General features: G+C 34.0%; 1 protein-coding gene across 1 annotated transcript in view; it reads right to left on the bottom strand.

The window, feature by feature from the left end:
- LOC148940057 (protocadherin-like wing polarity protein stan) overlaps positions 1-27,500 on the bottom strand; it is a 421,746-nt gene that overhangs the window by 107,998 nt on the left and 286,248 nt on the right. The window contains exons 10-11 of the mRNA XM_089106281.1: positions 4,483-4,608; positions 2,101-2,380 (exon numbers count right to left, since the gene is read on the bottom strand). Of these exons, the coding sequence (XP_088962407.1) occupies positions 2,101-2,380; positions 4,483-4,608 (406 nt within the window). The remainder of the gene's footprint in view (positions 1-2,100; positions 2,381-4,482; positions 4,609-27,500) is intronic.

Raw genomic sequence — 27,500 nt, 5'->3', positions numbered from 1 at the left:
TTTGCAGCAATTGCTATCCATGGATCACAGTTGTACAACAAGACACACAACCATGACTGATAGAGAGTAAACTTCGATGTAAAAGTACGTTTTTTGAGGGGGGAGGGGTGTAAATTCATAAATTTATTTTACCCAGAGCTCTACCAGAAAAGGAGCTATTAGATCTCCATAAACTTTGTAAAAAGTAAGGATAAGGGCTTAGTTGGACCTTTGGAAGTTCTTACCAATTCTAGACGCTACGAGAATGGATAGAGGGGTCTCTAGACTGTCGAGGGGGTTCCCTAATGAGTTGAAGAGGGATCATCTCAACATCGGCCAAAGCAGGGTTGTAAGATCTTAGCCAAACTTGATGGGGAATAAGACTATTCGTCCTAGTTGTGCATTCTGGGAGTTTGTATCGGATCTGACCTATTTGGGAGAATTAGGTTCATAAATTTCTGTCCCAGAACAATTACCAGAAGGGGCTATCAGAGCGTCATGAAACTTGATAAAACGTAAGAACTAATGTCCCAATTACACTTTAATGTCCCAATTTGACCTTCGCGGGGACGGAAAAAGTAGAATCCCTTAAATTATTGACATCGCTGAATGTCAGATCACAGCCAAACTTAGGTGGAAGTAAGAGTAGCGGCCCTAGTTTATCCACGGGGGAGTCCGTACCCATTTGATCTTTGTGGAGGAGGGTGTCCTTCAACTTTTAATCATCTAAACATCTACCGAAATCTTGCTGCATCTAGACCAAACTTGATAGGGGGCTGGAATTAGGAGAGAGGCAGGTGTTAGACGTTTGAACTCAATGCAACCTACTCGGGGATGGAATTCCCTAATGTCTTGTTATCAGGACATCAGTAAACACACTGGCATTAGCGTCGACTTAATAGAGATCGAAGGTTTACCTAGTCATTCATAGTAATTTCTCTTCGTTTTAAGTTTGACTTTATATATGACTTTATTTCTACTTGTTCTAGGTTTTGATGTTGCTTTTTACTTTTCTTTGAACAGCTTTTTTTTACTAATTTACCTGACTGGTTTAATCTTGATGAAACTTTTTGGGAAGAAAAAGCCAATGATTAAGCCATTTCTTTTTACATAAGGGCCCGATTGAAGCTCTGTAGGTGAGGAAAAGGGAGGTTTACAAAAACATGCCATCAGAACAATAATCAGAAAAGCTATTAAGGTCTCAAACCACCTAGTTCTAACTAACTGTTTATGTTTCAGCTACGCTTTTTCTGTCAGGGATTAATCCTACCCTCCGGCAAAGGAGGTAGCGGGGTCCCTAAATTTGTTCCACAAGCCACTTTGACCCAAAGAGGAGGTCAGATCTACAAGTAAACTAAATTTGTAGAATAGGAAGAGCCAGGCTGTCAGGCTCATAGTTACTCCTTTTTATGGTCTGCCTATGATCCAATCTCTGTGGAAGGAAGGAGAATAATAGTATAAAAACCTATTTCAGTAGCCTAAATCCCAAGTAGGAGGGTTGAATTCATTCAACAAAACCCTGCCAACAGCTACAATACGTTGTTGGGTGTTTATGATCGGAAGGACCTCTTTGAAGGGTTAGATTCTAGTCATCCCACATCCATAACAATACTCAATTAAATTAGGTAGGAATTGTCAGATAGCACTTGAGCTGCAGCTTTAGAGTGTTCTAGTCTAGACTAAGTCGTAACTTTTGATTTTGAATTAGCATCAAAATCAATTCTACTAATGTATCTACTGTTATCAAGACTCTGTTTCTTAGGGTTTCGGTTACTATTGAGCCGCATCCCTCCTTACTTACACTTCGTTACCACAAGCTTTTTGATGTATTTACGATGCCAGGGGTTTACAAGGCCACTTTTTTTCTTTCGTCACAGGTATCAGAAAAATTTTACTGGAACTTGAGATATAAAACGTAAAAAAGTACTTTTCTGACCGCAGTATTTCATGTTGAACCGATCATATGTGACACTTTAGCCCTGTCCCATCCCCCAAGTGCAGAAATATGGGAGAACTCAAACAATATTCTCATATTTCTCTATACATCTATATATTTTTAAACTGCATTTCTGCCGTATCGCCTCTTCTTAACGCTACCGATCCTTGGTAAAAAAAACTTACCTTAGTTTAATGTGGAATCTGTATCTTTGTTTAAGTGCAGGAAATGTTAAAAAGCCTCCTTTCGAAAAGCTTCTTGTCCTTAAATCACAGGTTTCTGTTACCCAATCTGAAGGAAACGAGCAGTTTTTGCATTGAATTCCTTTGGGAAGACATTCTGGTCCTTTAATAGAAGAGTTGCATTTACTTTGTACTCCCGTTTCTCTGGGGAAGCAAACTGAGCCACTTTGACAAACACCTGGCTGGCAAACGTCCTTTCTAATATTGATCTCACATGTTTTGCCTAAAATGAATAAATTTTCAGACATATCAAGTATACCAGATGGAAAAAAGATGTAATTGATGTTGTAAGAGCCAACGATAGAGGAAAGGCAACATGGTAAAAGCACAAGACCCTGGGTCAGAAAGCAGCCAAAAAAAAAAAAAATGACATCCCACTGATGATAAGCAGACTTAATTTTCATTATTTTTTTTCTCGTTCACCAAGAAGAGGGGGGATATTTCAGGTACAGCAGACTGGTTGTAGTCCCGATGGCTACGTAAATGATGAAATTCTTGGCAGATTATATATCGAGTCAATAATACACAAAAGAAAGAAACAGGGGCCCCTTCTATTAACTGTTAACTTCTTACAGCAGGTTCTAGTGTCGCAATGATGTTTATATGCGTATCAGTTGTCATAACTCTAAGAACTCTGTACCATAAGTCTAAAGTTCAGATAAATTGTCCTGGGTCATCTACTCTGACTAATAGGCCTATAGTAATGATTTCTGTATATAAAGGCATTAGGTAGGGAGCTATTTGCTCCTCTCCGTTGTATATAATAAGGTTGACGAGCCACAGCAGGCTCTATTACAGATTATGCTTGTTTCGTGGAATAGATACTACGCTCCTGAATTATGCTGATGATATCCTGGGTCCTAGCAGATCGTTTTCTCGAGTTGAGGAAAATGTCTCACAACTACCAATGGTGTATTATAGGATTAGTCTTTCGTTTAATCGGACTGAATGTGAAATGCTAGGGTTTTACCCATGTTCTACAGCCTTTTACCACTTCTCTTCGACTTGGTTATCAATTTTTATCACCTCAGGTACTATTATTTATCTGGACCTCCTGTTTGCGTCCAATCTCCACCGACTTGTTTGGCTCTTGTTCAGCACCTTTCAAATATAGTCCATCGTAGTTACAGGCTCCTTATTGGCAGTAAATTGCTACTGATACGTTTTTCACTTGCACGCCCTTATAGTGTTTTCCTTATTCCGTACATTCTGTCGCATCTCCCTTATGGCCCATTCTAACGGGGATAAAAGAGCTCTCTATTCTTTTTATTATAAGTATTGTAAGACCTTCTTAACCTCCCACCTTGGGCAGGAAATTCCAGAGAAACAGCAAAATTTCGAGCTACTGATTCTCTCACTAATTTTATATAATGATTAAATAAGTCCTGAATATTTTAGATTATAAGCAAGAATTTGATTTGGGTTAGGTTTTGTGATAAAACAAAATAGCTCTGTAGAGTTTCTAACCTTTTATGGCTTTGTACGAGATTAACAATGCATGCGGTAAAAGAAGGAAAGAGACTAGAAAATTGTTCAATACTGAGTCAAAAGTGTGCTAGTGTCTTATCCATGTTTTTATTGACTTTGTTCTTAGGAAGGCCGCAAAGGTGATGGAAGAACATGGTATCAAAGGGAAGCTAAAACTGCAAATGATTTAAGTGTCCTGGATAATTTCTTTTAGTGAATTGAGCGAATTTGTGGTGGTTTTGAAAATTCACACCAAAACCATAATAAATAAAATTACGAAAATATGTTTACTGTAGTTTTACCTTCTTTAGTTCTGAAAAAAGAAGCGGAGTTTGAATGTTGTATATTCAGCTGACAAGCTTTCTTTTACTAGCTTCGAAATTTTGAACCTCACACCCCCTTCCCCCAAAGAAAGAAAAACGATCCTCTTTTTTATTTAAAGTTTAATTAGTTAACAACTATCTAACTTAACTGCTGATTCTAAATATGTAGCTTTTATTAACTTTAGAATTACCTGTTGCAAAAAATTGTGTGCATGAAATAATTCTCGTAAAGAACAAAACCTTTGTTATTTGTGGATGGTAAGCCCAAAATAAGCAAACAAGAAGCGAGATTTGGTAACAAAAGGAAAATCTTTTCAATAAGATTTATCTGAATTTCTAGCCTCCCAATGTGACTTCAATCCTCATTCCTAGTCGAAATTTTTTTTAGCGTCCAAACCCTTAGGTTTTTCTTAGTATGTAGCACCTCATATTAACAAGAAATGATCATATTAGAGAAAAACTAAGGCCACGTGCATTTTGAAAGTATATTTTATAGAATGCAAAGTAATTTTCTCCTAATTTAAAATGTACTTACCAGCGAAGTCTGGTTTACAACGGCAAGTGTATCCACCTTCTTTCATTAAGCAGGTTCCCCCATTTTGACATGGGGAGGAGTAACAAAGGTTTATTTCAACGTCACATGCATAGTGTTCTTGCATTCCTGAAATAAAGATGAAAAATATACACCGTTTCGTTTTGCAAATGAATAGTTTTTGATAAGTTGATGTTATTATTATTTTTGTTTCGTGAGAAATTCTTATTTCCGGCAATTCTACGAGAACAAAAACATATACCTATATGACCAACATAATTATCGTAAATCTAATTAAGGTCCTATTCCTTACTTGCTTAGACTTATGTTATCCATCACCGGCTGGCACCTAAGCCGACAACGGTGCTTCTGCACGAAGACCTTCCCAATACATTGGACTGCAGATCTTCCAGGGACGAATTCAAAAGCACGGCATCATTCTGAAGATAAAGTCCAAGCGTCACTTTCCCGTCCGCGTCGTCTGAACCCAGGAGGAATCCAACAGCAAGCATCGTTGGGTACACGACCTCCACCTATCTTAACCATGTATCAATATCCCTATAGACTGCTTTCAATTTTTTACCAGTCCCAAGTGGTTGTTTCGCCTTTTCCGAGATAAAGCTGTCGATGATCCTGTCTGTTCAGGAATTTGACAAGTCAAGGATGTGTCACATCCTTATTGCAAAATTAATCTTGAAAGCAACGAAATTCAATGACAGCAACGACAATGTCCTTTTGCCATTCGTTTGCTTCTTCTATTAGTACCCTCAAACTCAATTTCAAATCAGTACAAGATCTACCCAGCCTAAAATCATGTTGTCCATCCCTTAGAATTACACCAATTTATGACTGAGTGCGGTTCAATAGCTCTTGTTAGAATACTTCCCTTTGTAGGGACTGTAGACAACCCCGCAAATTGTTGGAGTTGGCTGTTCTACCTTTCGTAAATAGCTTCATTAAGAAACCTTTCTTCCAGTCAGTGGGGATATTCTCGATTTCACATATCTCAGTAACAATTTGGTGTAGCGGTTCGGTCAAAATAAAGTCTCCTTACTTAAAGAGTTCATTTTAAAAGCCACCAATTCCTGCAGCTTTACCAATTTTAAACCTTTCTAATACTGTTTTAACTTGGAGCAAGCTGATACATTAAATATTTAAATCTAGCTGAAAATTGGCAATTTATTTATCAAAACAAACCATTCTTTATTAGTTTCCCCTACAAATGTATCGTAGATTTGTAGCTAGAGTCCGAATGTATGCTTTTACCTCATTTTCATCTCCATTAGCAGCAATTTTGATGATAAATTTCCTTTTCTCTGACTTTTTTTTCAATGCTTTTACGTAGATTGTGTTTACTTTTGTTCTGGAAAGTAAAATTTCGGAAAAAATTACTTTCCTTAAAATGAATATATTTTTAAATGTCACTTACAATCAGTGGGTAATTCTGAAGATGACACTGCCTTTCCATGAAGATAAATAACAGCTCGAATAGGAATAAATCCTTTTATTAGACAGTGAAAAAACAATAAAAAAAATATACTGAATATTTTAGTCACATGTACAGTGATCGTCATTAGCTGAAATAGTGATTCTGCGTCACTGTGAAACACTAATCACTCAATTCGATTACTGCGTCATCGCCAGTGATTCGGTCACATGTGATCGAAATATCTAGTATATATTTTGATTGTTTTTTTTCACTGTCTAATCAAAGGATTTTGTTCCTATTCGAACTGTTATTTATCGCTTAAAGTCAGTACAAGATATTTTCCAATAAAACCTACGTTTTTGATTATTGTGATGATACAACAGTCAAGTATAAAAAAAAGATAAAAATACGGAAGAAATGGGAGAACTATGGCCCAAGAGGTACGTGTGGCCGGCCAGAACATATTAATGGCTCGTGAATTAATATATGTTGCATGTTGTGATCTATTTTTTTTTTTTGTGATAATATTTCTTTGAACATTTCTGATATATTTTTTTTCAGAATATCCTATTTCCTTTGTAACTATGTCGGTTCTATGGGAAGTACTAAATTAGGAAGAGTCTGTCTTAATAATGTTAGAGGCAAAGCAGGGGGCTTGTTGTTTCAGTTCAAAAACACTGTGCAAATGTGCGAGCGGTTAGATACATCTCATTAAGTATAATTGTGCTTTTTTTCGGACAATAAATCCCTTTTCTAAACACCTATTATGATAGTTGACAATAATTATGCGCTGTAAAATATTTTTTCCACCTTAGAAACTATTACATTTTGACAGTAAAGTATATTGTACTTTTTTAAAGCAGTCTGAATGTTTAATAGCCCCCTCGTGTGCGACCCCTGTCCCATGTGCACATTAGAAACCAGAACCGTGTACTTAGCCAGAGTACAATACCCTGTTCTCCTATTTTTGAACGTCTTATTCGATTCTAGATTTAATGCCATTCTGCTTGATAGACCAGCAACAATTGTAAGTCCTTCATCACCAAAGATTATGTCCCAATTTAGACAGAACAATTTGGTTCCAGAAACTGACTGACTCTTAGCCTCAAATGCAAATCAGAAACCAACAGAAGACATACAACACTGTTCTTTAATCCCTCGCCCTTGAAGATGAACATACATGAACATGTCAAACCCTCCGATTTCTTAAAAATGTGGATCGGCTGAAAGATTTTTGTTCAAAAGGAGAGATTCCATACCACTTTGATCATCTACGCCAATTATTAAGAATTCTATCCCTTATCCGCGAAGAAAACCGTGGTCTAACAACCAATTCGTACACCAACTCTTTTGATTGAATTCTCTGAATTGTTTGATCGTTAAACTAATTTGCGTAAGTTTCAAACCCGTCTCTTAGAAGGTGGCTTTGATATTTTTTTTCTCACCCTCAAGTTCATCAAAATCAAATAATAATAGCAAAAAAAACATGCCCGGCCGCTCACTGCTAAAGATGATCATAGAATAGAAGACGATTACTATTAAAAGATCCCAAGCTAGTCTTATAGCTTATTGTAATGGAAAGCCGCTTGCACCACTTATTGGAGTAGAAAGCCTCGCTGCCACCACTACCGTACCGTAAATATAGGGTATGGTAATACCATGTTATGGTATACCCTGTTCCAGGTTATGGTAACGTGATCGAACGATCAAAAAGCTTAACTCTAGGCCAAGGGTGCCAGCACCTGAGTCACCCCTAATATCTCTAGCTATCTCTTTTGAAGGTAAACGGACCCTCCCCCCCTGTCGATATACTAATGACGGTATTTCTTGCGAGCTCTTTCCCTACCCTGCCTGGTTTCGTGGAAAAATAATCTAAAACGGTTGTAGAAAGTACCTCACTTGTATTCTTTTCACGTCACTTAACAAAACACACATCCATAAACTCTGAAGGCAGACTAAAAACAAAAAAACACCACTTGTATACCAAGTACTTTCTGTAGGGGTGGACTTTAGAATGGCCTGGCCAATCCGCTAAATTAAAGGTTAAACTCTTAGCTTCTTTTAAATAATATTATCTTGCAGTTGTCCAGATCAGCCGAAGACAAAACTAAAATTCAGCTTGAAATCTTACTTATTTCAAAATCACTAGCTTAGCAACGAGACTTCAACTTATCATTGAAAATTATACTATAGGCAATTCTAAGCAAATGTAATTATGGAAACGAAGACAGGTTATTTATATGAAAAAGAAAGGAAACAGGGGTGGAACCCTAACTTAGCTCCAACACATTTTTTTTTTCAATATCAAACAGTTCGTGGTAACTAACTGTAAGTAAGGAGCAACCCGGCTCAATAGTAACCGAAACTCTAAAAAACAGAATTTTGATACCAATAGATAGATCAAAAGAATCACATTTTTATGCTAATTTCATATATATATTTTTCACCAGGTTTAATTTTACTCATCAGAAGTTAAGTGCCTGAGAAAATTGGCCTTATTTTTAGCGAAAGGGGGAAACATACCCTGAAAGTTACAAACATTTAATGAAAATAAGACAATCATTTTCAGCGTATCGAAGAGTTCTAGTGAAAAAGTTTCAAGTTCTTATCTATAGAAATGATGAATTTGTATTTTTTTTTTTTGCCAGAAGAAAGATCACGGATGGGTATTCCAGGGGTGATCTTATCGATCCAGTAGTCCTAGAATATCGCGAGAGGGCTCATTCGAACAGAAATTAAAAGTTCTAGTGCCCTTTTTAAGTGACCAAAAAAATTGGAGGGCAACTTGGCCCCTTCCCAATCTAATTTTTTTCCCAAAGTCACCCAATCAAAATTTTCAGATAGCCATTTTTTTCAGCATAGTCGAAAATCTAATTAATACGTCTTTGAGGATGACTATATCATCCACTGTTCCCGGGGGAAGGGCTGCGAGTTATAAACTTTGCCCATTGTTAACATATAGTATTGGTTATTGGGAAGTATACAGGCGTTTTCAGGAGGAATTTTTTTCTATTGGAGGTTTGGGGTCAGAGTAGGGATAAAGGAGAAGATAGATCCAAGCAGGATATTTACATCGGGGAAGGAACATATCTATGAAGGGGGCCCCAGATTTCCCAGCATTATTTAAGAAACGATCAGAAATGAAATGAAAAAAAAGTTTTTTTTCAACTGAAAGTAAGAAGCAACATCAAAATTTAAAACGAGCAGAAATGAATACGTATATGAGGGGGTTCGCCCCCTAGTCATTACCACGCTCTTTACGCTAAGTTTTTGTTGTACTTTCAAAAGAGCTATCTATCCTAATTAACCGGCCTTTGTGATTAAGGGGTTTGTGATTCGAACAAAATTCAAACTTTACCGTAAAGTGCGAGGCATTGACAAGGGAGCGAACTCCCTAATATACATAATAAAAACATACGAATATAGAAAATCGTTACGTAAGTTAATTCCTAAGTTACGTCAGAACAAAATTTCGAGAAAGCCAATTAGCCAAAAAAAGAAAAATTAATATGCGAATTTCGTTTTAATTATTCATGTACGGTTAGCCAAAATCAAACCAGCATTAATTCAAAAACGTTCAGAAATTAACGAAAAAAAACAGTTTTTTTAACTGAAAGTAAGGAGCGACACAAAAACTTAAAACGAACAGAAATTATTCCGTATATGAAAGGGGCTGTCCCCTCCTCAACGCCTCGCTCTTAACGTTAAAGTTAGACTCTTTCTTACAACTCTACGAATAGAGCGAGGCGTTGAGGAGAGTACAGCCATTTTCAAAAATAATTTCTGTTTGTTTTAAATTTTTATGTCACTCCTTACTTTCAGTTTAAAAAAACTTGTTTTTTTAGTTAATTTACACACAGGTCGGCACAGACTTGTAAAAACAGAAAAGCGATACCAAATTATCATAGGCAGCGCGCTAGCGCTGCCTAAATAAAGAACGATGTGGGCGCAATGTGTTTTTTTTCCATACCTGGGCACTTCGCATCGAAGGATTTGTCGTAGAAACTTGGAAAAGGGCTCATTCGATTGGAAATTGGAGTGGCTAGTGCCCTTTTTAATAGTCAAAAGTGATTGATTTCCAGATAGAAAATATCTTTTTGAGGAGGACACTCCCCCACAACCCTTGGGGCAAAGGTTTTAAGTTATGCCCTGAGGGCATATAAGAACAAATATTGGCACAATGTACCATTTATTATTTTTTCCTTTAAAGCAGGGTACCTCATATGGAAGGGGTCGTAGTAGAAACTTCAAAAGGGGCTCATTCGATTGGAAATCGAGAGCTCTAGTGCTCTTTTTAATAGTGAAAAGTGATTGAAAGGCAACTAGCCCCCCCCCCCCACGCCCATCATTTCCCCAAACACATCCAATTAAAATTTTGAGATAACCATTTGGTACAGCGTAGTTGTTTTCCTGATAGAAAAAATGTTTTTGAGGAGGCCACTCCCCCACAACCCTCCGGGCAAGGTTGTAAGTTGCGCCCGGGGGGCATTTAAGGTTCTTATAGAAGGTGTTGTCGTAGAAACTTCAAAAGGGGCTCATTCGATTGGAAATTCAAAGGGTTAGTGCCCTTTTTAATAGTCGAAAGCGCTTGAAGGGCAATTAGCCCCCCTCCCCTCCACGCCTATCATTCCCCCCGAACACATCCAATCAAAATTTTTCAGATAGCCATTTTGTTCAGGGTAGTTGATTTCCAGACAGAAAATGTGTTTTTGAGGAGGACACTCCCCCACAACCCTCAGGGCAAGGGTTTTAAGTTATGCCCTTGAGGGCATATAAGGTTTTTATAGAAGGTGTTGTAGTAGAAATTTCAAAACAGGCTCATCCGATTGGAAATTCAAAGGCCTAGTGCACTTTTTAATTGTCGAAAGTGATTGGAGGGCAACTATCCCCCCCCCCACGCCCATCATTCCCCTAAAAATATCCAATCAAAATTTTAAGATAGCAATTTTGTTCAGCGTAGTTGATTTTCACATAGAAAATATCTTTTTGAGGAGGACACTCCCTCACAACCTTCGGGGCAAGGGTTTTAAGTTATGCCCTGGGGGCATATAAGGTTTTTTAGAAAGTGTTGTCGTAGAAACTTCAAAACAGACTCATTTGATTGGAAATTCAAATGGCTAGAGCCCTTTTTAATAGTCGAAAGTGATTGGAGAGCAACTAGCCCTCCAATGGTGAGATAGCCATTTTGTTCAGCGTAGTTGATTTCCAGATAGAGAATATGTTTTGAGGAGGACACTCCCCCAAAAGCTTCAGGGCAGGGGTTTTAAGTTATGCCCTGGGGGCATATAAGGATTTTATAGAAGGCGTTGTCGTGGAAACAATACAAACGAATGCACATTGTCAGTTTAATATACATATACTTATATTTAGTTATCAAAATGTTAATATTATTTGATTTATTAAAGTTATAAAAGTAAAAACATTTATATTTTTTTAGTAAAATACAAATTTTGTTCTGGCCTTGGGAAGGCATAGGGGTTTTGCGCCCAACTTATGTTATTTTCTGCTCGTTTCGAGTTTGACTCGGTTATTTATTGTAATTTCTGTTCGTTTTGTGTTTCATTTATTTATCGATGCTGATTTGTGGTAGTTTCAAGCTTGGTAGATTATTTGATTTTATTTTTGTTTATTTTTTGTTTAATGGAGTTCTTTACTTATCTGTGAAAAACTTATTTTGTGGAAAAAGTTTTACTTAATTAATCACTGTCAAACAGAATACGAATAAACAATCACAGATAGTGCTTATCCTGAAAAACTGAAATTAAATCAAGACATGGAAACTGGTTTTGTTAAGAGAATTCATGGAGAAGCATTCCCCTTATAGATCAACTAGAAATCGATCCCCCACTAATAATGGGGTGCGTTAGAAAAGAAAGTTTGTTAAAACAATATACAAGCCGGAAATGGGGGACTGTAGACCAAAGCAAAAGGGGATTAAAACTAGAGTTGAAACACTTATAGATATTCGCAGCAAGCGACTCCTGCAAATTGAAATGAAAAACTATACTAGTTATTGATGCAAGAAAGTAAATATTATAGAAGAATTAAAACAACCAATAACAGTGCATACTATATAACTAGTCATATTTCACCGAATTTGCTTCACATTGTCCAGTTTAAACGATGAAAAATGCTCAGTGGGCCATGTGAAGGATCCAAGATATGAATGCATAAACCTATTACTTTAAAGCTACGATAAAACAGTTCGTGGTAACGAACTGTAAGTAAGGAGCTCAATAGTAACTGAAACTCTAAAAAACGGAATTTGGATACCAATAGATACATCAAAAGAATGAGATTTTAATGCAGATTTCAAATATATAGGCTAAGTTTCATCAAGTTTAGTAATAATAAATATGTCTTTTAGGATGACTCGATCCTCCAAAGTCCCCGGGGGGAGGGCTGAAAGTCATGAACGTTACCCAATGTTTACATATAGTGTTGGTTATTGGGAAGTGTACAGACGTCTTCAGGGGGAATTTTTTCTGGTAGTAGGGGTGGGGGGGGGTCAGGGGGTTATGTGGAAGGATCTTTCCACGGAGGAAGTTTTCATGTTGGAAGGGACATTGCTATGAAGGGAGCACCGTATTTCCCTGCACCATTTAAAAAAACGATAAGAAATTAAACATAAAAAACAAGTTTTGCAACTGAAAGTGAGGAGCAACATCAAAACTTAAAACGAATTGGAATTATTACGTATATGATTGGGTTTGCCCGCTAGTCATACATCGCTAGTAGAAAGGGGGGTCCGACTCGTGACAGGACCACGCGGTTTATGGTTTTCTCACTGAGAATGAAAAAACAGAATTTTTCTCACTTGAAAAAACAGGAATTTTCTCACATTGATGGTTATTTCCTGGACGATTATGGGTGTTGATCAATTTATTTGATGTTTTTCATGGATTTCAACAACAATTTATGTCTGTTTTATGGTTTTTGTCAGTTAGAATGAAAAAACCGGATTTTTCTCACTTTGATGGATGTTTTATGGTTTTTGTCAGTGAGAATGGAAAAACATGAATTTTCTCACTTTGATGGATGTTTCAAGGTAGATTTATTTGTTGTTGTTTGTCCAGGTGTAATGACATTGGGGTGATTTACATAATCGGCGGGGGAATTATTGATTCACGAAGGGGGAATTACGAAACAAACATGGATTCTTTGATCTTTTGGCTAACATAACCTGAGAAATTGACTTACATAATCGCTAGGGGAATGTATTGATTCACGAAAGGGGAATTAAGAAACATTATGGTTTCTTTAATCTTAGGTCAGAGGAATAAACGTTCTTTGGGTCAGAGAGAAAAATTAATATTCTATTTTTAAATAGGGCTTCATTGATCTTTAGTGTCAGGAATTAGAAATGACATCACTTGTTATCTTGGAATTATGCGGGAGTCTAAAAAGATAGAAATTCTATTTTTAAATACGGCTTCACTGAGCTTTAAGTCGGAGAGATAAAGTGATATTCTAACGAAAACTTAATAGTGTAGCTAGGAACATTTATGAGATGAAGAGATTAACGTAGGAAAGGGTTTCCTAGAAATTTGAAGTGTGACAGCGCAGGGATGCCAATAACAAAAGGAACACGCTGAGATTACGTTTAGGGATTATTTGGGTGAAACTGTTTTAGACATTTTAGGGAATTATTTCGGCAAAACAGTTAGAGACATTTTAAAAGATGATTTTAGAAGATGTTTTAGAAGAGGATTTGAGTGTGGTCGTTATAATACACAAGTTGTATTTGAACAGTGTCGTGAGGTCCTCTACCCCGACCCCAAATGGCTCCGATCCCCCAACCCCAACCCCGCAGGAACCCCCCCCGCCCCCCAACGTTCCCCCGTTTACGAGTAATTTCAAATGTGAGGTTAGGTTATGTTGTTATGTTATGTTATGTTATACTAGGTTATGTTATGTTATGTTATGTTATGTCTTTTCAAAGGGCATTTCAGAGCAAGTTCCTTTCTTAGTGACCGTCCTAAACCCATTTTCCAACTTGAAGTACTTATCTTTTTCACCCATTCATTTTGGATTTCTTTCGTTGAAATGCAATAGTTGGAATATTTTAGTAGCGTTTTGACGTGGTTTACCTTGTCACAGTTACATTCCCTTGATTTTCCAAAGTTCATTTTGGATTTCTTTCATTGAAATGCAAGAGTGGGAATTATTTCAGTAGTGTTCTGTCGTGGTTTACCATGTCACAGTTACATTCCCTTGATTTTTCAAAGTTCATTTTGGATTTCTCTCATTGAAATGCAATAGTTGGAATATTTTAGTAGTGTTTTGTCATGGTTTACCTTGTCACAGTTACATTCAATTGATTTTTCAAAGTTCATTTTGGATTTATCTCGTTGAAATGCAAGAGTTGGAATATTTCAGTAGCGTTTTGTCATGGTTTACCTTTCCACACTTACATTCTCTTGATTTTTCAAAGTTCATTTTGGATTTATCTCGTTGAAATGCAAGAGTTGGAATATTTCAGTAGCGTTTGGTTGTGGTTTACCTTGTCACACTTACATTCTCTAGATTTTTCAAAGTTCATTTTGAATTTCTTTTGTTGAAAAGCAAGAGTTGGAATATTTCAGTAGTGTTTGGTTGTGGTTTACCTTGTCACAGTTACATTCTCTTGATTTTTCAAAGTTCATTTTGAATTTCTTTCGTTGAAAAGCAAGAGATGGAATATTTAAATAGTATTTTGTCGTGGGTTACCGTTTCACAGTTTAAATTTATGGATTTTTCAAATTTCATTTTGGATTTACTTATTCGAAATGCAAGAGTGGTAATATTTAACTAGTGTTTTTTCGTGGTTTTACTTTGTCACAGATACATTATCTTGATTTTTCAAATTTAATTTTGAATTTCTTTCGTTGAAATGCAAGAGTTGGAATATTTCAGTAGTGTTTGGTTGTGGTTTACCTTATCATAGTTACATTGTCTTAATTTTTCAAAGTTCATTTTGAATTTCTTTCATTGAAATGCAAGAGTTGGAATATTTCAGTAGCGTTTTGTAGTGGTTTACCTTGTCACAGTTACATTCTCTTGATTTTTCAATGTTCATTTTGGATTTCTTTCGTTGAAATGCAAGAGTTGGAATATTTCAGTAGCGTTTTGTAGTGGTTTAATTTGTCACAGTTACATTCTCTTGATTTTTCAAAGTTCATTTCGAATTTCTTTCATTGAAATGCAAGAGTGGGATTATTTCAGTAGTGTTTTGTCGTGGTTTACCTTGTCAGAGTTACATTTTCTTAATTTTTCAAAGTTCATTTTCGATTTCCTTCATTGAAATGCAAGAGTTGGAATATTTCAGCAGTGTTTTGTCGTGGTTTACCTTGTCACAGTCACATTCCATTGATTTTTCAAATTCATTTGAATTTCCTCCGTTGAAATGCAAGAGTTGGAATATTTCAGTAGTGTTTTGCTGTGGTTTACCTTGTCAGAGTTACATTTTCTTAATTTTTCAAAGTTCATTTGAATTTCTTTCGTTGAAATGCAAGGGTTGGTATATTTCAGTAGTGTTTTGTTGTGGTTTACCTTGTCACAGTTACATTCTCTTGATTTTTCAAAGTTCGTTTTGGATTTCTTTCGTTGAAATGCAAGAGTTAGAATATTTCAGTAGCGTTTTGTCGTGGTTTGCCTTGTCACACTTACAATCGCGTGATTTTTCAAAGTTCTTTATGGATTTCTTTCGTTGAAATGCAAGAGTGGGATTATTTTAGTAGTTTTTTGTCGTGGTTTACCTTGTCACAATTACAGTCCCTTGATTTTTCAATGTTCATTTTGGAGTTCTGTCATTGAAATGAAAGAGTTTGATTATTTTAGTAGTGTTTTGGTGTGGTTTACCTTGTCACAGTTACATTCTCATGATTTTTCAAAGTTCATTTTGGATTTCTTTCGTTGAAATGCAAGAGGGGGATTATTTCAGTAAAGTTTAATCCTGGTTTACCATGTCACACTTACATTCCCGTGATTTTTCAATGTTCATTTTGGATTTCTTTCATTGAAATGCAAGAGTTGGATTATTTTAGTAGTGTTTTGGTGTGGTTTACCTTGTCACACTTACATTCTCATGATTTTTCAAAGTTCATTTTGATTTTCTTTCATTGAAATGAAAGAGTTGGAATATTTCAGTAGTGTTTTGTTGTGGTTTACCTTGTCACAGTTACATTCTCTTGATTTTTCAAAGTTGATTTCGGTTTTCTTTCGTTGAAATGCAAGAGTTGGAATATTTCACTAGTGTTTTCTCGTGGTTTACCTTAACACACTTACATTATCTTGATTTTTCAAAGTTCATTTTGTATTTCTTTAGTTGAAATGAAAGAGTTGGAATATTTCAGTAGCGTTTTGTCGTGGTTTACCTTGTCACAGTTACATTCCCTTGATTTTTCAAAGTTCATTTTGGTTTTATATCGTTGAAATGCAAGAGTTGAATTATTTCAGTAGTGTTTTGTCGTGGTTTAGCTTGTCACAGTTACATTCTCTTGATTTTTCAAAGTTCATTTTGGATTTCTTTCCTTGAAATGCAAGAGTTGAATTATACTAGTTGTGTTTTCTCGTGTTTTACATTTTCACACTTGCATTCACATGATTTTCAAAGTTCATTGTGGATTTCTTTCATTGAAATGCAAGAGTTGTATGATTTCAGTAGTGTTTTGTCATGGTTTACCTTATCACAGTTACATTCTTGTGATTTTTCAAAGTTCATTTTGAATTTCTTTCATTGAAATGCAAGAGTTGGATTATTTCAGTTGTGTTCGGTTGTGGTTTACCTTGTCACACTTACAGTCTCTTGATTTTTCAAAATTCATTTTGAATTTCTTTCATTGAAATGCAAGAATGGGATTATTTCAGTAGTGTTTTGTCGTGGTTTACCATGTCACAGTTACATTCACTTGATTTTTCAAAGTTCATTTTGGATTTATTTCTTTGAAATGCGAGAGTTGGAATATTTCAGTAGTGTTTTGTCGTAGCTTACTTTTTCAGAGTTACTCTTCCATAATTTTTCAAAGTTTAATTTGAATTTTGTTAATTGAAAGGCAAGAGTTTGAATATTTCAGTTGGATTTTGTCGTTCTTTACCTTGGAGGAGTTACATTATAATGATTTTTAAAGTTTCATTTTTCAATTTCTTTCGTTGAAATGCAAGAGTTGGAATATTTCAGTAGTGTTTGTTTGTGGTTTACCTTGTCACAGTTACATTCTCTTGATTTTTCAAAGTTCATTTCGTTTTTCTTTCATTGAAATGCAAGAGTTAGAATATTTCAGTAGTATTGTGTGGTGGTTTACCTTGTCACAGTTACATTCTCTTAATTTTTCAAAGTTAATTTTGTATTTCTTTAGTTGAAATGTAAGAGTTGGAATATTTCCGTAGAGTTTTGTTGTGGTTTACCGTGTCACAGATATATTCTCTTGATTTTTTAAAGATCATTTTGAATTTCTTTCATTGAAATGAAAGAGTGGAATTATTTCAGTAGTGTTTTTTCGTGGTTTACCATCTCACAGTTACATTCCCTTGATTTTTCAAAGTTCATTTTGGTTTTATATCGTTGAAATGCAAGAGTTGAATTATTTCAGTAGTGTTTTGTCGTGGTTTAGCTTGTCACAGTTACATTCTCTTGATTTTTCAAAGTTCATTTTGTATTTCTTTCTTTGAAATGCAAGACTTGGAATATATCAATTGTGGCTTCTCGTGTTTTACCTTGTCATATTTGCATTCTTATTATTTTTCAAATTTCATTTTGAATTTCTTTCATTGAAATGCAAGAGTTGGATTATTTCAGTAGTTTTCGGTTGTGGTTTACCTTGTCACTCCTACATTCTCTTAATTTTTCAAAATTAATTTTGAATTTCTTCTATTGAAATGCAAGAATTGGATTATTTCAGTAGTGTTTTATCGTGGCTTACCATGTAACAGTTACATTCCCTTGGTTTTTAAAAGTTCATTTCGGATTTCTTTCATTGAAATTCATGAGTTTGAATATTACAGAAGTGTTTTGTTGTGCTTTACGTTGTCAGAGTTACATTCTCTTGATTTTTCGATGTTCATTTCCCATTTCTTTCATTTAAATGTAAGATCGGCATTACTTTAGTAGTGTATGGACTTGGTTTAACTTGTCACAGTTACATTCTCTTTATTTTTCAAAGTTCATTTTTCAATTTCTTTCGTTGAAATGCAAGAGTTGGAATATTTCAGTAGTGTTTGTTTGTGGTTTACCTTGTCACAGTTACATTTTCTTGATTTTTCAAAGTTCATTTCGGATTTCTTTCATTGAAATGCAAGAGTTGGAATATTTCAGTAGTGTTTTGTCGTGGTTTACCTTGTCACACTTACATTCTCTAGATTTTTCAAAGTTAATTTTGTATTTCTTTAATTGAAATGTAAGAGTTGGAATATTTCAGAAGCGTTTTGTCGTGGTTTACCTTGTCACATATATATTCTCTTGATTTTTCAAAGTTCATTTTGAATTTCTTTCATTGAAATGAAAGAGTTGGAATATTTCAGTAGTGTTTTGTCGTGGTTTACCATCTCACAATTACATTCCCTTGATTTTTCAAAGTTCATTTTGGATTTCTTTCATTGAAATCCAAGAGTTGGAATATTTCAGAAGGGTTTTGTCGTGGTTTACCTAATCACAGTTATATTCTCTTGCTGTTTCAAAGTTGATTTTGGATTTCTCTCATTGAAATGTAATGGTTGAATTATTTCATTAGTGTTTCTTTATGGTTTATCTTGCCACACTTAGAAACTCTTGATGCTTCAATGTTCCTTTTGAATATCATTCGTTGAAATGGAAGAGTTGAAATATTTCAATTGTGTTTTGCAGTGGTTTACCATGTCACACTTACGTTCTCCTAATTTTTTAAAGTTCATTTTGAATTTCTTTCGTTGAAAAGAATGACTCGGAATATTTCAAGGTGTTCTGTCATTGTTTACCTTATCATAGTTACATTTTCTTTATTTTTAAAGTTCATTTTGGATTTCTCTAGTTGAAATGCCAGAGTTGAATTATTTAATTAATGTTTTTTCTTGGTTTACATTGTCAAATTTAAATTCTCTTGATTTTTAAACGTACGGGTTGGATTTAAGTCGTTGAAATGCAAGATTGTGAAAATTTAAATAGTGTTTTATTTTAGTTTTCATAGATACTGTTACATTCTATTAATTTTTAAAAGTTCATTATTGAATCTTTCATTGAAACGCAAGTACTGGAATATTTCAGTAGTGTCTTGTCGTGGTTTACCTTGTCACAGTTACATTCTCTTGATTTTAAAAAGTTCATTTTGGATTTCTTTCATTGAAATGCAAGAGTTTGAATATTTCAGTAGTTTTGTGTTGTGGTTTACCTTGTCACACTTACATTTTCTTGATTTTTCAAAGTTCATTTTGGATTTCTTTCATTGAAATGCAAGAGATGGAATATTTCAGTAGTGTTTTCTCGTGGTTTACCTTATCACAGTTACATTTACTTGATTTTTAAAGTTTATTATGGATTTCTCTCTTAGAAATGCAAAAGTTGAATTATTTCAGTAGTCTTTTGTCGTGTTTACCTTGTTACAGTTACATACTCTCGATTCTTCAAAGTTAATTGTGTATTTCTTTCGCTGAAATGCAAGACTTGGACCAGTTCACTAGAGTTTTGTCATGGTTTACCTTGTCACAGTTATATTCTCTTAATTTTTCAAAGTTCATTTTGAATTTCTTTATTTGAAAAGCAAGAGTTAGAATATTTCAGTAGTGTTTTGTCGTGGTTTACAGTGTCAAAGTTACATTCTCTTGATTTGTCAAAGTTAATTTTGAATTTCTTTCGGTGAAATGCAGGAGTTGGAGAATTTCAGTAGTGTTTGGTTGTGGTTTACCTTGTCACAGTTAAATTCTCTTGATTTTTTTCAAAGTTCATTTTGAATTTCTTTCATTGAAATGAAAGACTTGTAATATTTCAGTAGTGTTTGGCCGTGGTTTACCTTGTCACAATTACATTTTCTTTATTTTTCAAAGTTTATTTTGAATTTCTTTCATTGAAATGCAAGACTTGGAATATTTCAGTAGTGTTTTAACCTGGTTTACCTTTTCAAAGTTACATTTCTTGATTTTTAAAAGTTAATTTTTAATTTCTTTCGTTGAAATGCAAGAGTTGGAATATTTCAGTATTGTGTTGTTGTGGTTTGCCTTGTCACAGTTACATTTTCTTGATTTTTCAAAGTTCATTTTGGATTTCTGTCATTGAAATGCAAGAGTTGGAATATTTCACTAGTGTTTTCTCATGGTTTACCTTACCACACTTACATTCTCTTGATTTTTCAAAGATCATTTTGGATTTATCTTTCATTGAAATGCAAGTGTTGGAATATTTCAGTAGTGTTTTGTCGTTGTTTACTTTGTCAAAGTTGCTTTCTCTTAATTTTTCAAAGTTCATTTTGGATTTCTTTCGTTGAAATGCAAGAGCTGGAATATGTCAGTAGTGTTATGTCGTGGTTTACCTTGTCACAGTTACAATCCCGTGATTTTTCAAAGTTCATTATGGATTTCTTTCGTTGAAATGCAAGAGTGGGATTATTTTAGTAGTGTTTTGTCGTGGTTTACCTTGTCACACTTACAATCCCATGATTTTTCAAAGTTCATTATGGATTTCTTTCATTGAAATGCAAGAGTTGGATTATTTTAGTAGTGTTTTGGTGTGGTTTACCTTGTCACAGTTACATTCTCTTGATTTTTCAAAGTTCATTTCGAATTTCTTTCATTGAAATGCAAGAGTGGGATTATTTCAGTAGTGTTTTGTCGTGGTTTACCTTGTCACAGTTACATTTTCTTAATTTTTCAAAGTTCATTTTCGATTTCCTTCATTGAAATGCAAGAGTTGGAATATTTCAGCAGTGTTTTGTCTTGGTTCACCTTGTCACAGTCACATCCCATTGATTTTTCAAATTCATTTGAATTTCCTTCGTTGAAATGCAAGAGTTGGAATATTTCAGTAGTGTTTTGTTGTGGTTTACCTTGTCAGAGTTACATTCTCTTAATTTTTCAAAGTTCATTTCGCATTTCTTTCGTTGAAATGCAAGAGTTGGAATATTTCAGTAGTGTTTTGTCGTGGTTTACCTTGTCACAGTTACATTCTCTTGATTTTTCAAAGTTCATTTTGGATTTCTTTCGTTGAAATGCAAGAGTTGGAATATTTCAATAGCGTTTTGTTGTGGTTTACCATTTCACAGTTACAATCCCATAATTTTTCACAGATCATTCTGTATTTCTTCTATTGAAATGCAAGAGTGGGAATATTTTAGTAGTGTTTCGTCGTAGTTTACCTCGTCAGAATAACAATCCAGTATTTTTCCAAAGTCCATTTGAATTTCTGTCATTGAAATGCACGGGTTGAAATATTTCAGTGGTGTTTTGTCGTGGTTTACCTTGTCACTGTTACATTCTCATAATTTTTCAAAGTTCATTTTGGATTTCTTTCGCTGAAATGCAAGAGGGGGATTATTTGAGTAGCGTTTAGTCGTGGTTTACCTTGTCACACTTACATTCCCGTGATTTTTCAATGTTCATTTTGGATTTCTTTCATTGAAATGCAAGAGTTGGATTATTTTAGTAGTGTTTTGGTGTGGTTTACCTTATCACAGTTACATTTTCTTGATTTTTCAAAGTTCATTTTTATTTTCTTTCGTTGAAATGCAAGAGTTGGAATATTTCAATAGTGTTTTGTTGTGGTTTACTTTGTCCCAGTTACATTTTCTTGATTTATCAATGTTGATTTCGTATTTCTTTCGTTGAAATGCAAGAGGTAGAATATTTCAGTGTTGTTTTCTCGTGGTTTACCTTAACACACTTACATTCTATTGATTTTTCAAAGATCCTTTTGAATTTCTCTCATTGAAATGAAAGAGTTAGAATATTTCAGTAGCGTTTTGTCGTGGTTTACCTTGTCACAGTTACATTCTCTTGATTTTTCAAAGTTCATTTTTCGGTTTCTATCTCGTTGAAATGCAAGAGTTGGAATATTTCAGTAGTGTTTTTTCTGTGGTTTAGCTTGTCCCAGTTACATTCTCTTGTTCTTCCAAAGTTCATTTTGGATTCCTGCTTCTGAAAATGCAAGAGTTAGGATATATAATTAGTGTTTTGTTATGTTTTTCATTGTCAAAGTTACATTTTTTTGATATTTAAAAGTTCATTTTGGATTTCTTTCATTGAAATGCAAGAGTTGGATTATTTCAGTAGTGTTTTGTCATGGTTTACCTTATCACAGTTACATTCTCTTGATTTTTCAAAGTTCATTTTGAATTTCTTTCATTGAAATGCAAGAGTTGGATTATTTCAGTAGTGTTCGGTTGTGGTTTACCTTGTCACAGTTACATTCTCTTGATTTTTCAAAGTTCATTTTGAATTTATATCATTGAAATACAAGAGTGGGATTGTTTCAGTAGTGTTTTGGTGTGGTTTACCTTGTCCCAGTTACATTCTCTTAATTTTTCAAAATTAATTTTTGATTTACTTCATTGAAATGCAAGAGTTGGATTATTTCAGTTGCGTTTTGTTGTGGTTTAATTACGCATAGTTACACTATAATAATTTTTAAAGTTAATTTTGAATTTCTTTCATTGAAATGCACGAATTGGATTATTTCAGTAGTGTTTTGTCGTGGTTTAACTTTTCACAGTTACATTCTCTTGATTTTTCAAAGTTAATTTTTCAATTTCTTTCGTTGAAATGCTAGAGTTGGAATATTTCAGTAGTGTTTGTTTGTGGTTTACCGTTGTCACAGTTACATTCTCTTGATTTTTCAAAGTTCATTTCGGCTTTCTTTCTTTGAAATGCAAGAGTTGGAATATTTCAGTAGTGTTTTGTCGTGGTTTACCTTCTCACAATTACATTCCCTCGATTTTTCAAAGTTCATTTTGGATTTCTTTCATTGAAATCCAAGAGTTGGAATATTTCAGAAGTGTTTTGTCGTGGTTTACCTTGTCACATATATATTATCTTGATTTTTCAAAGTTCATTTTTGAATTTCTTTCATTGAAATGAAAGAGTTGGAATGATTTCAGTAGTGTTTGTTTGTGGTTTACCATTGTCACAGTTGCATTCCCTTGATTTTTCAAAGTTCATTTCGGTTTTATATCGTTGAAATGCAAGAGTTGGAATTATTTCAGTTGTGTTTAGTTGTGCTTTACCTTGTCGCAGTTACATTCTCTTAATTTTTCAAAGTTCACTTTGGATTTCTTTCGTTGAAATGCAAGAGTTGGAATATTTCATTAGTGTCTTACCATGGTTTACCTTGTCTCAGTTAAATTCTCTTGATTTTTCAAAGTTCATTTTGAATTTCTTTCATTGAAATGCGAGAGTTGGATTATTTTAGTAGTGTTTTGTCATGGTTTACCTATGTCAAACTTACATTCTCTTGATTTTTCAAAGTTCATTTTGAATTTCTTTCATTGAAATGCAAGAGTTGGATTATTTCAGTAGTGTTTTGTCGTGGTTTACCATGTCATAGTTACATTCTCTTGATTTTTCAAAGTTCATTTTGGATTTCTTTCGTTGAAATGCAAGAGTTGGAATATTTCAGTAGTGTTTTGTTATGGTTTACCTTGTCACAGTTACAGTCTCTTAATTTTTCAAAGTTAATTTTGAATTTCTTTCATTGAAATATAAGAGTTGGATTATTTCAGTAGTGTTTGGTCGTGGTTTACCTTGTCACAGTTACATTCTCATGATTTTTCAAAGTTCATTTTTCAATTTCTTTCGTTTAAATGCAAGAGTTGGAATATTTCAGTAGTGTTTGTTTGTGGTTTACCTTGTCACAGTTACATTCTCTTGATTTTTCAAAGTTACTTTTAGCTTTCTTTCATTGAAATGCAAGAGTTGGAATATTTCAGTAGTGTTTTGTCGTGGTTTACTTTGTCAAAGTTACATTCGCTTGATTTTTCAGAGTTAATTTGGGTTTTATATCAGTTGATATGCACGAGTTGGATTATTTCTGAAGCGTTTTGTCGTGGTTTACCTTGTCACAGATATATTCTCTTGATTTTTCAAAGTTCATTTTGAATTTCCTTCATTGAAATGAAAGAGTGGAATTATTTCAGTAGTGTTTTTTCGTGGTTTACCATCTCACAATTACATTCTCTTGATTTTTCAAAGTTCATTTTGGATTTCTTTCGTTGAAATCCAAGGGTTGGAATATCTCAGTAGTGTTTTGTTGTGGTTTACCTTGCCACAGTTACATTCTCTTGATTTTTCAAAGTTCATTTCGAATTTCTTTCATTGAAATGCAAGAGTTGGAATATTTCAGTAGTGTTTTGTCGTGGTTTACCTTGTCACAGTTACATTCTGCTTGATTTTTCAAAGTTCATTTTGCGATTTCTTTAGTTGAAATGCAAGAGTTGGAATATTTCAGAAGTGTTTGTGTCGTGGTTTACGTTGTCACAGTTACATTCTCTTGATTTTTCAAAGTTCATTTCGGCTTTCTTTCATTGAAATGCAAGAGTTGGAATATTTCAGTAGTATTTTGTCGTGGTTTACCTTGTCACAGTTACATTCGCTTGATTTTTCAAAGTTCATTTTGAATTTCTTTCATTGAAATGCAAGAGTTGGAATATTTCAGTAGCGTTTTGTCGTGGTTTACCTTGTCACAGTTACATTCTCTTGATTTTTCAAAGTTCATTTTGAATTTCTTTCATTGAAATGCAAGAGCTGGAATTATTTCAGTAGTGTTTTGTTCGTGGTTTACCTTGTCACAGTTACATTCTCTTGATTTTTCAAAGTTCATTTTGGATTTCTTTCGTTGAAATGCAAGAGTTGAATTATTTCAGTAGTGTTTTGTCGTGGTTTAGCTTAGTCACAGTTACATTCTCTTGATTTTTCCAAGTTCATTTTGTATTTCTTTCTTTGAAATGCAAGAGCTGGAATATTTCAGTAGTGTTTTGTCGTGGTTTACCTTGTCATAGTTACATTCTCTTGATTTTTCAAAAGATCATTTTGGTTTTCTTACATTTAAATGAAAGAGTTGGAAAATTTCAGTAGTTTTTGGTTGTGGTTTACCTTGTAACAGTTAAATTTTCTTTATTTTTCAAAGTTCATTTTGAATTTCTTTCATTGAAATGCAAGAGATGGAATTATTTCAGTAGTGTTTTGTCGTGGTTTACCTTGTCACAGTTACATTCCCTTGATTTTTCAAAGTTCATTTTGAATTTCTTTCGTTGAAATGCTAGAATTGGAATATTTCAGTAGTGTTTCCTCGTACTTCACCTTCACACAGTTATATTCTCTTGATTTTTCGAAGTTCATTTTGGATTTCTTTCGTTGAAATGCAAGAGCTGGAAAATTTCTGTAGTGTTTTGTCGTGCGTCACCCTGTAACACTTAAATTCTCTTGATTTTTAGAAGTTCATTTTGAATTTCTTTCGTTGAAATGCAAGAGTTGGAATATTTCAGTAGTGTTTGTGTTGTGGTTTACCTTGTCACAGTTACATTCTCTTGATTTTTCAAAGTTCATTTTGGATTTCTCTCATTGAAATGCAAGAGTTGGAATTAGTTCAGTAGTGTTTTTTTGTGCTTTACCTTGTCACAGTTACATTTTATTAATTTTTCGAAGTTCATTTTGGATTTCTTTCGTTGAACTGCAAGAGTTGGAATATTTCAGTAGTGTTTTGTCATGGTTTACCTTGTCACAGTTACATTCTCTTAATTTTTCAAAGTTCATTTTGGAATCTTTCATTGAAATGCAAGAATTGGAATATTTCAGCAGTGTTTTGTCGTGGTTTACCTTGTCATACTTATATTCTCTCGATTTTAAAATGTTCACTTTGAATTTATTTCATTTAAATTCAAGAGTTTGAATATTTCAGTAGTTTTGTGCTGTGGTTTACCTTGTCAAACTTAAATTCTCTTGATTTTTCAAAGTTTATTTTTAATATTTTTCATTGAAATGTATGAGTTGGAATATTTTATTGGTGTTTTCTCGTGGTTTAACGTGTCACAGTTACGTTCTCTAGATTTTTCAAAGTTCATTTTGAATTTGTCTCGTTGAAATGCAAGATTTGAAATATTTCAGTAGTGTTTTGTCATGATTTACCTTTTCACACTAATATTCTCTTGATTTTCAAAGTTCATTTTGGATTTCTTTCGCTGAAAAGTAATACTAGGAATAATTCAGTAGTGTCTTTTCATGCTTTACCTTGTCAAAGTTACGTTCTTCTAATATTTAAATGATAATTTTGAATTTATTTCGTTAAAATGCAAGATTTAGAATATTTCAGTAGTGTTTTGTTGTGGTTTACCTTGTCACAGTTACATTCTCGTGATTTTTCAAAGTTCATTTGAATTTCTTTCATTGAAATGCAAGAGCTGGATTATTTCAGTAGTGTTTTGTCATGGTTTACTATGTCAAAGTTATATTCTTTCTATTTTTCAAAGTTAATTCTGGATTTCTTTCATTGAAATGCAAAAGTTGGAATATTTCAGTAGTGTTTTGTCGTCGTTCACCTTGTCACAGTCACATTCTCTTGATTTTTCAAAGTTCATTTTGAATTTCTTTCATTGAAATGCAAGAGTGGGAATATTTCAGTGGTATTTTGTTGTGGTTTACCTTGTCAACACTTACATTCTCTTGATTTTTTCAAAGTTCATTTTGGAATTTCTTTCGTTGAAATGCAACAGTTGGAATATTTCAATAGTGTTTTGTTCGTGGTTTACCTTGTCACCATTACATTCTCTTGATTATTCAAAGTTCGTTTTGAATTTCATTCATTGAAATTCAAGAGTTGGAATATTTCAGTAGTGTTTTCGTCGTGGTTTACCTTATCACAGTTACATTCTCTTGATTTTTCAAAGTTCATTTTGGATTTCTTTCAGTTGAAATGCATGACTTGGAATGTTGCAGTAGTGTTTTATCGTGGTTTAACTTGTCACAGTTAGATTCTATTCATTTTTCGAAGTTTATTTCAGATTTCTTTTGTTGAAATGCAAGAGTTGGAATATTTAAGTAGTGTTTGTCATTGCTTACCTTGTAACACTTACATTCTCTTTATTTTTCTTCGATCATTTTGAATTTCTTTCATTGAAATATATGACTTGGAATAATTCAGTAGCTATTTGTTGTGGTTTACCTTATCACACTTACATTCCCTTGATTTTCAAAGTTCATTTTGGATTTCTTTCGTTGAAATGCAAGAGTTGGAATTATTTCAGTAGTGTTTTGTCGTGCTTTACCTTGTCACAGTTACATTCTCTTGATTTTCAAAGTTCATTTTGGATTTCTTTCTTTGTTGAAATGCAAGAGTTGGAATATTTCAGTAGTGTTTTGTCGTGGTTTACCTTGTCACAGATGCATTCTCTTGATTTTTCAAAGTTCATTTTGGATTTCTTTCGTTGAAAAGCAAGAGTTGGAATATTTCAGTGAGTGTTTTGCTCGTGGTTTACCTTGTCACACTTACATTCTCTTGATTTTCAAAGTTCATTTGAATTTCTTTCATTGAAATGCAAGAATGGAATATTTCAGTAGTGTTTGGTTGTGGGTTTACCTTGTCACACTTACATTTTCTTGATTTTTCAAAGTTCATTTTGGATTTCTATCGTTGAAATGCAAGAGATGGAATATTTCAGTAGTGTTT

The sequence above is a fragment of the Artemia sp. Qi Xiang Cuo genome, chromosome 20, assembly GCF_049724085.1.
Source record: "Artemia sp. Qi Xiang Cuo chromosome 20, ASM4972408v1, whole genome shotgun sequence".
NCBI lineage: Eukaryota > Metazoa > Arthropoda > Branchiopoda > Anostraca > Artemiidae > Artemia > Artemia sp. Qi Xiang Cuo.
This window is presented reverse-complemented; position numbering and strand designations above follow the sequence as displayed.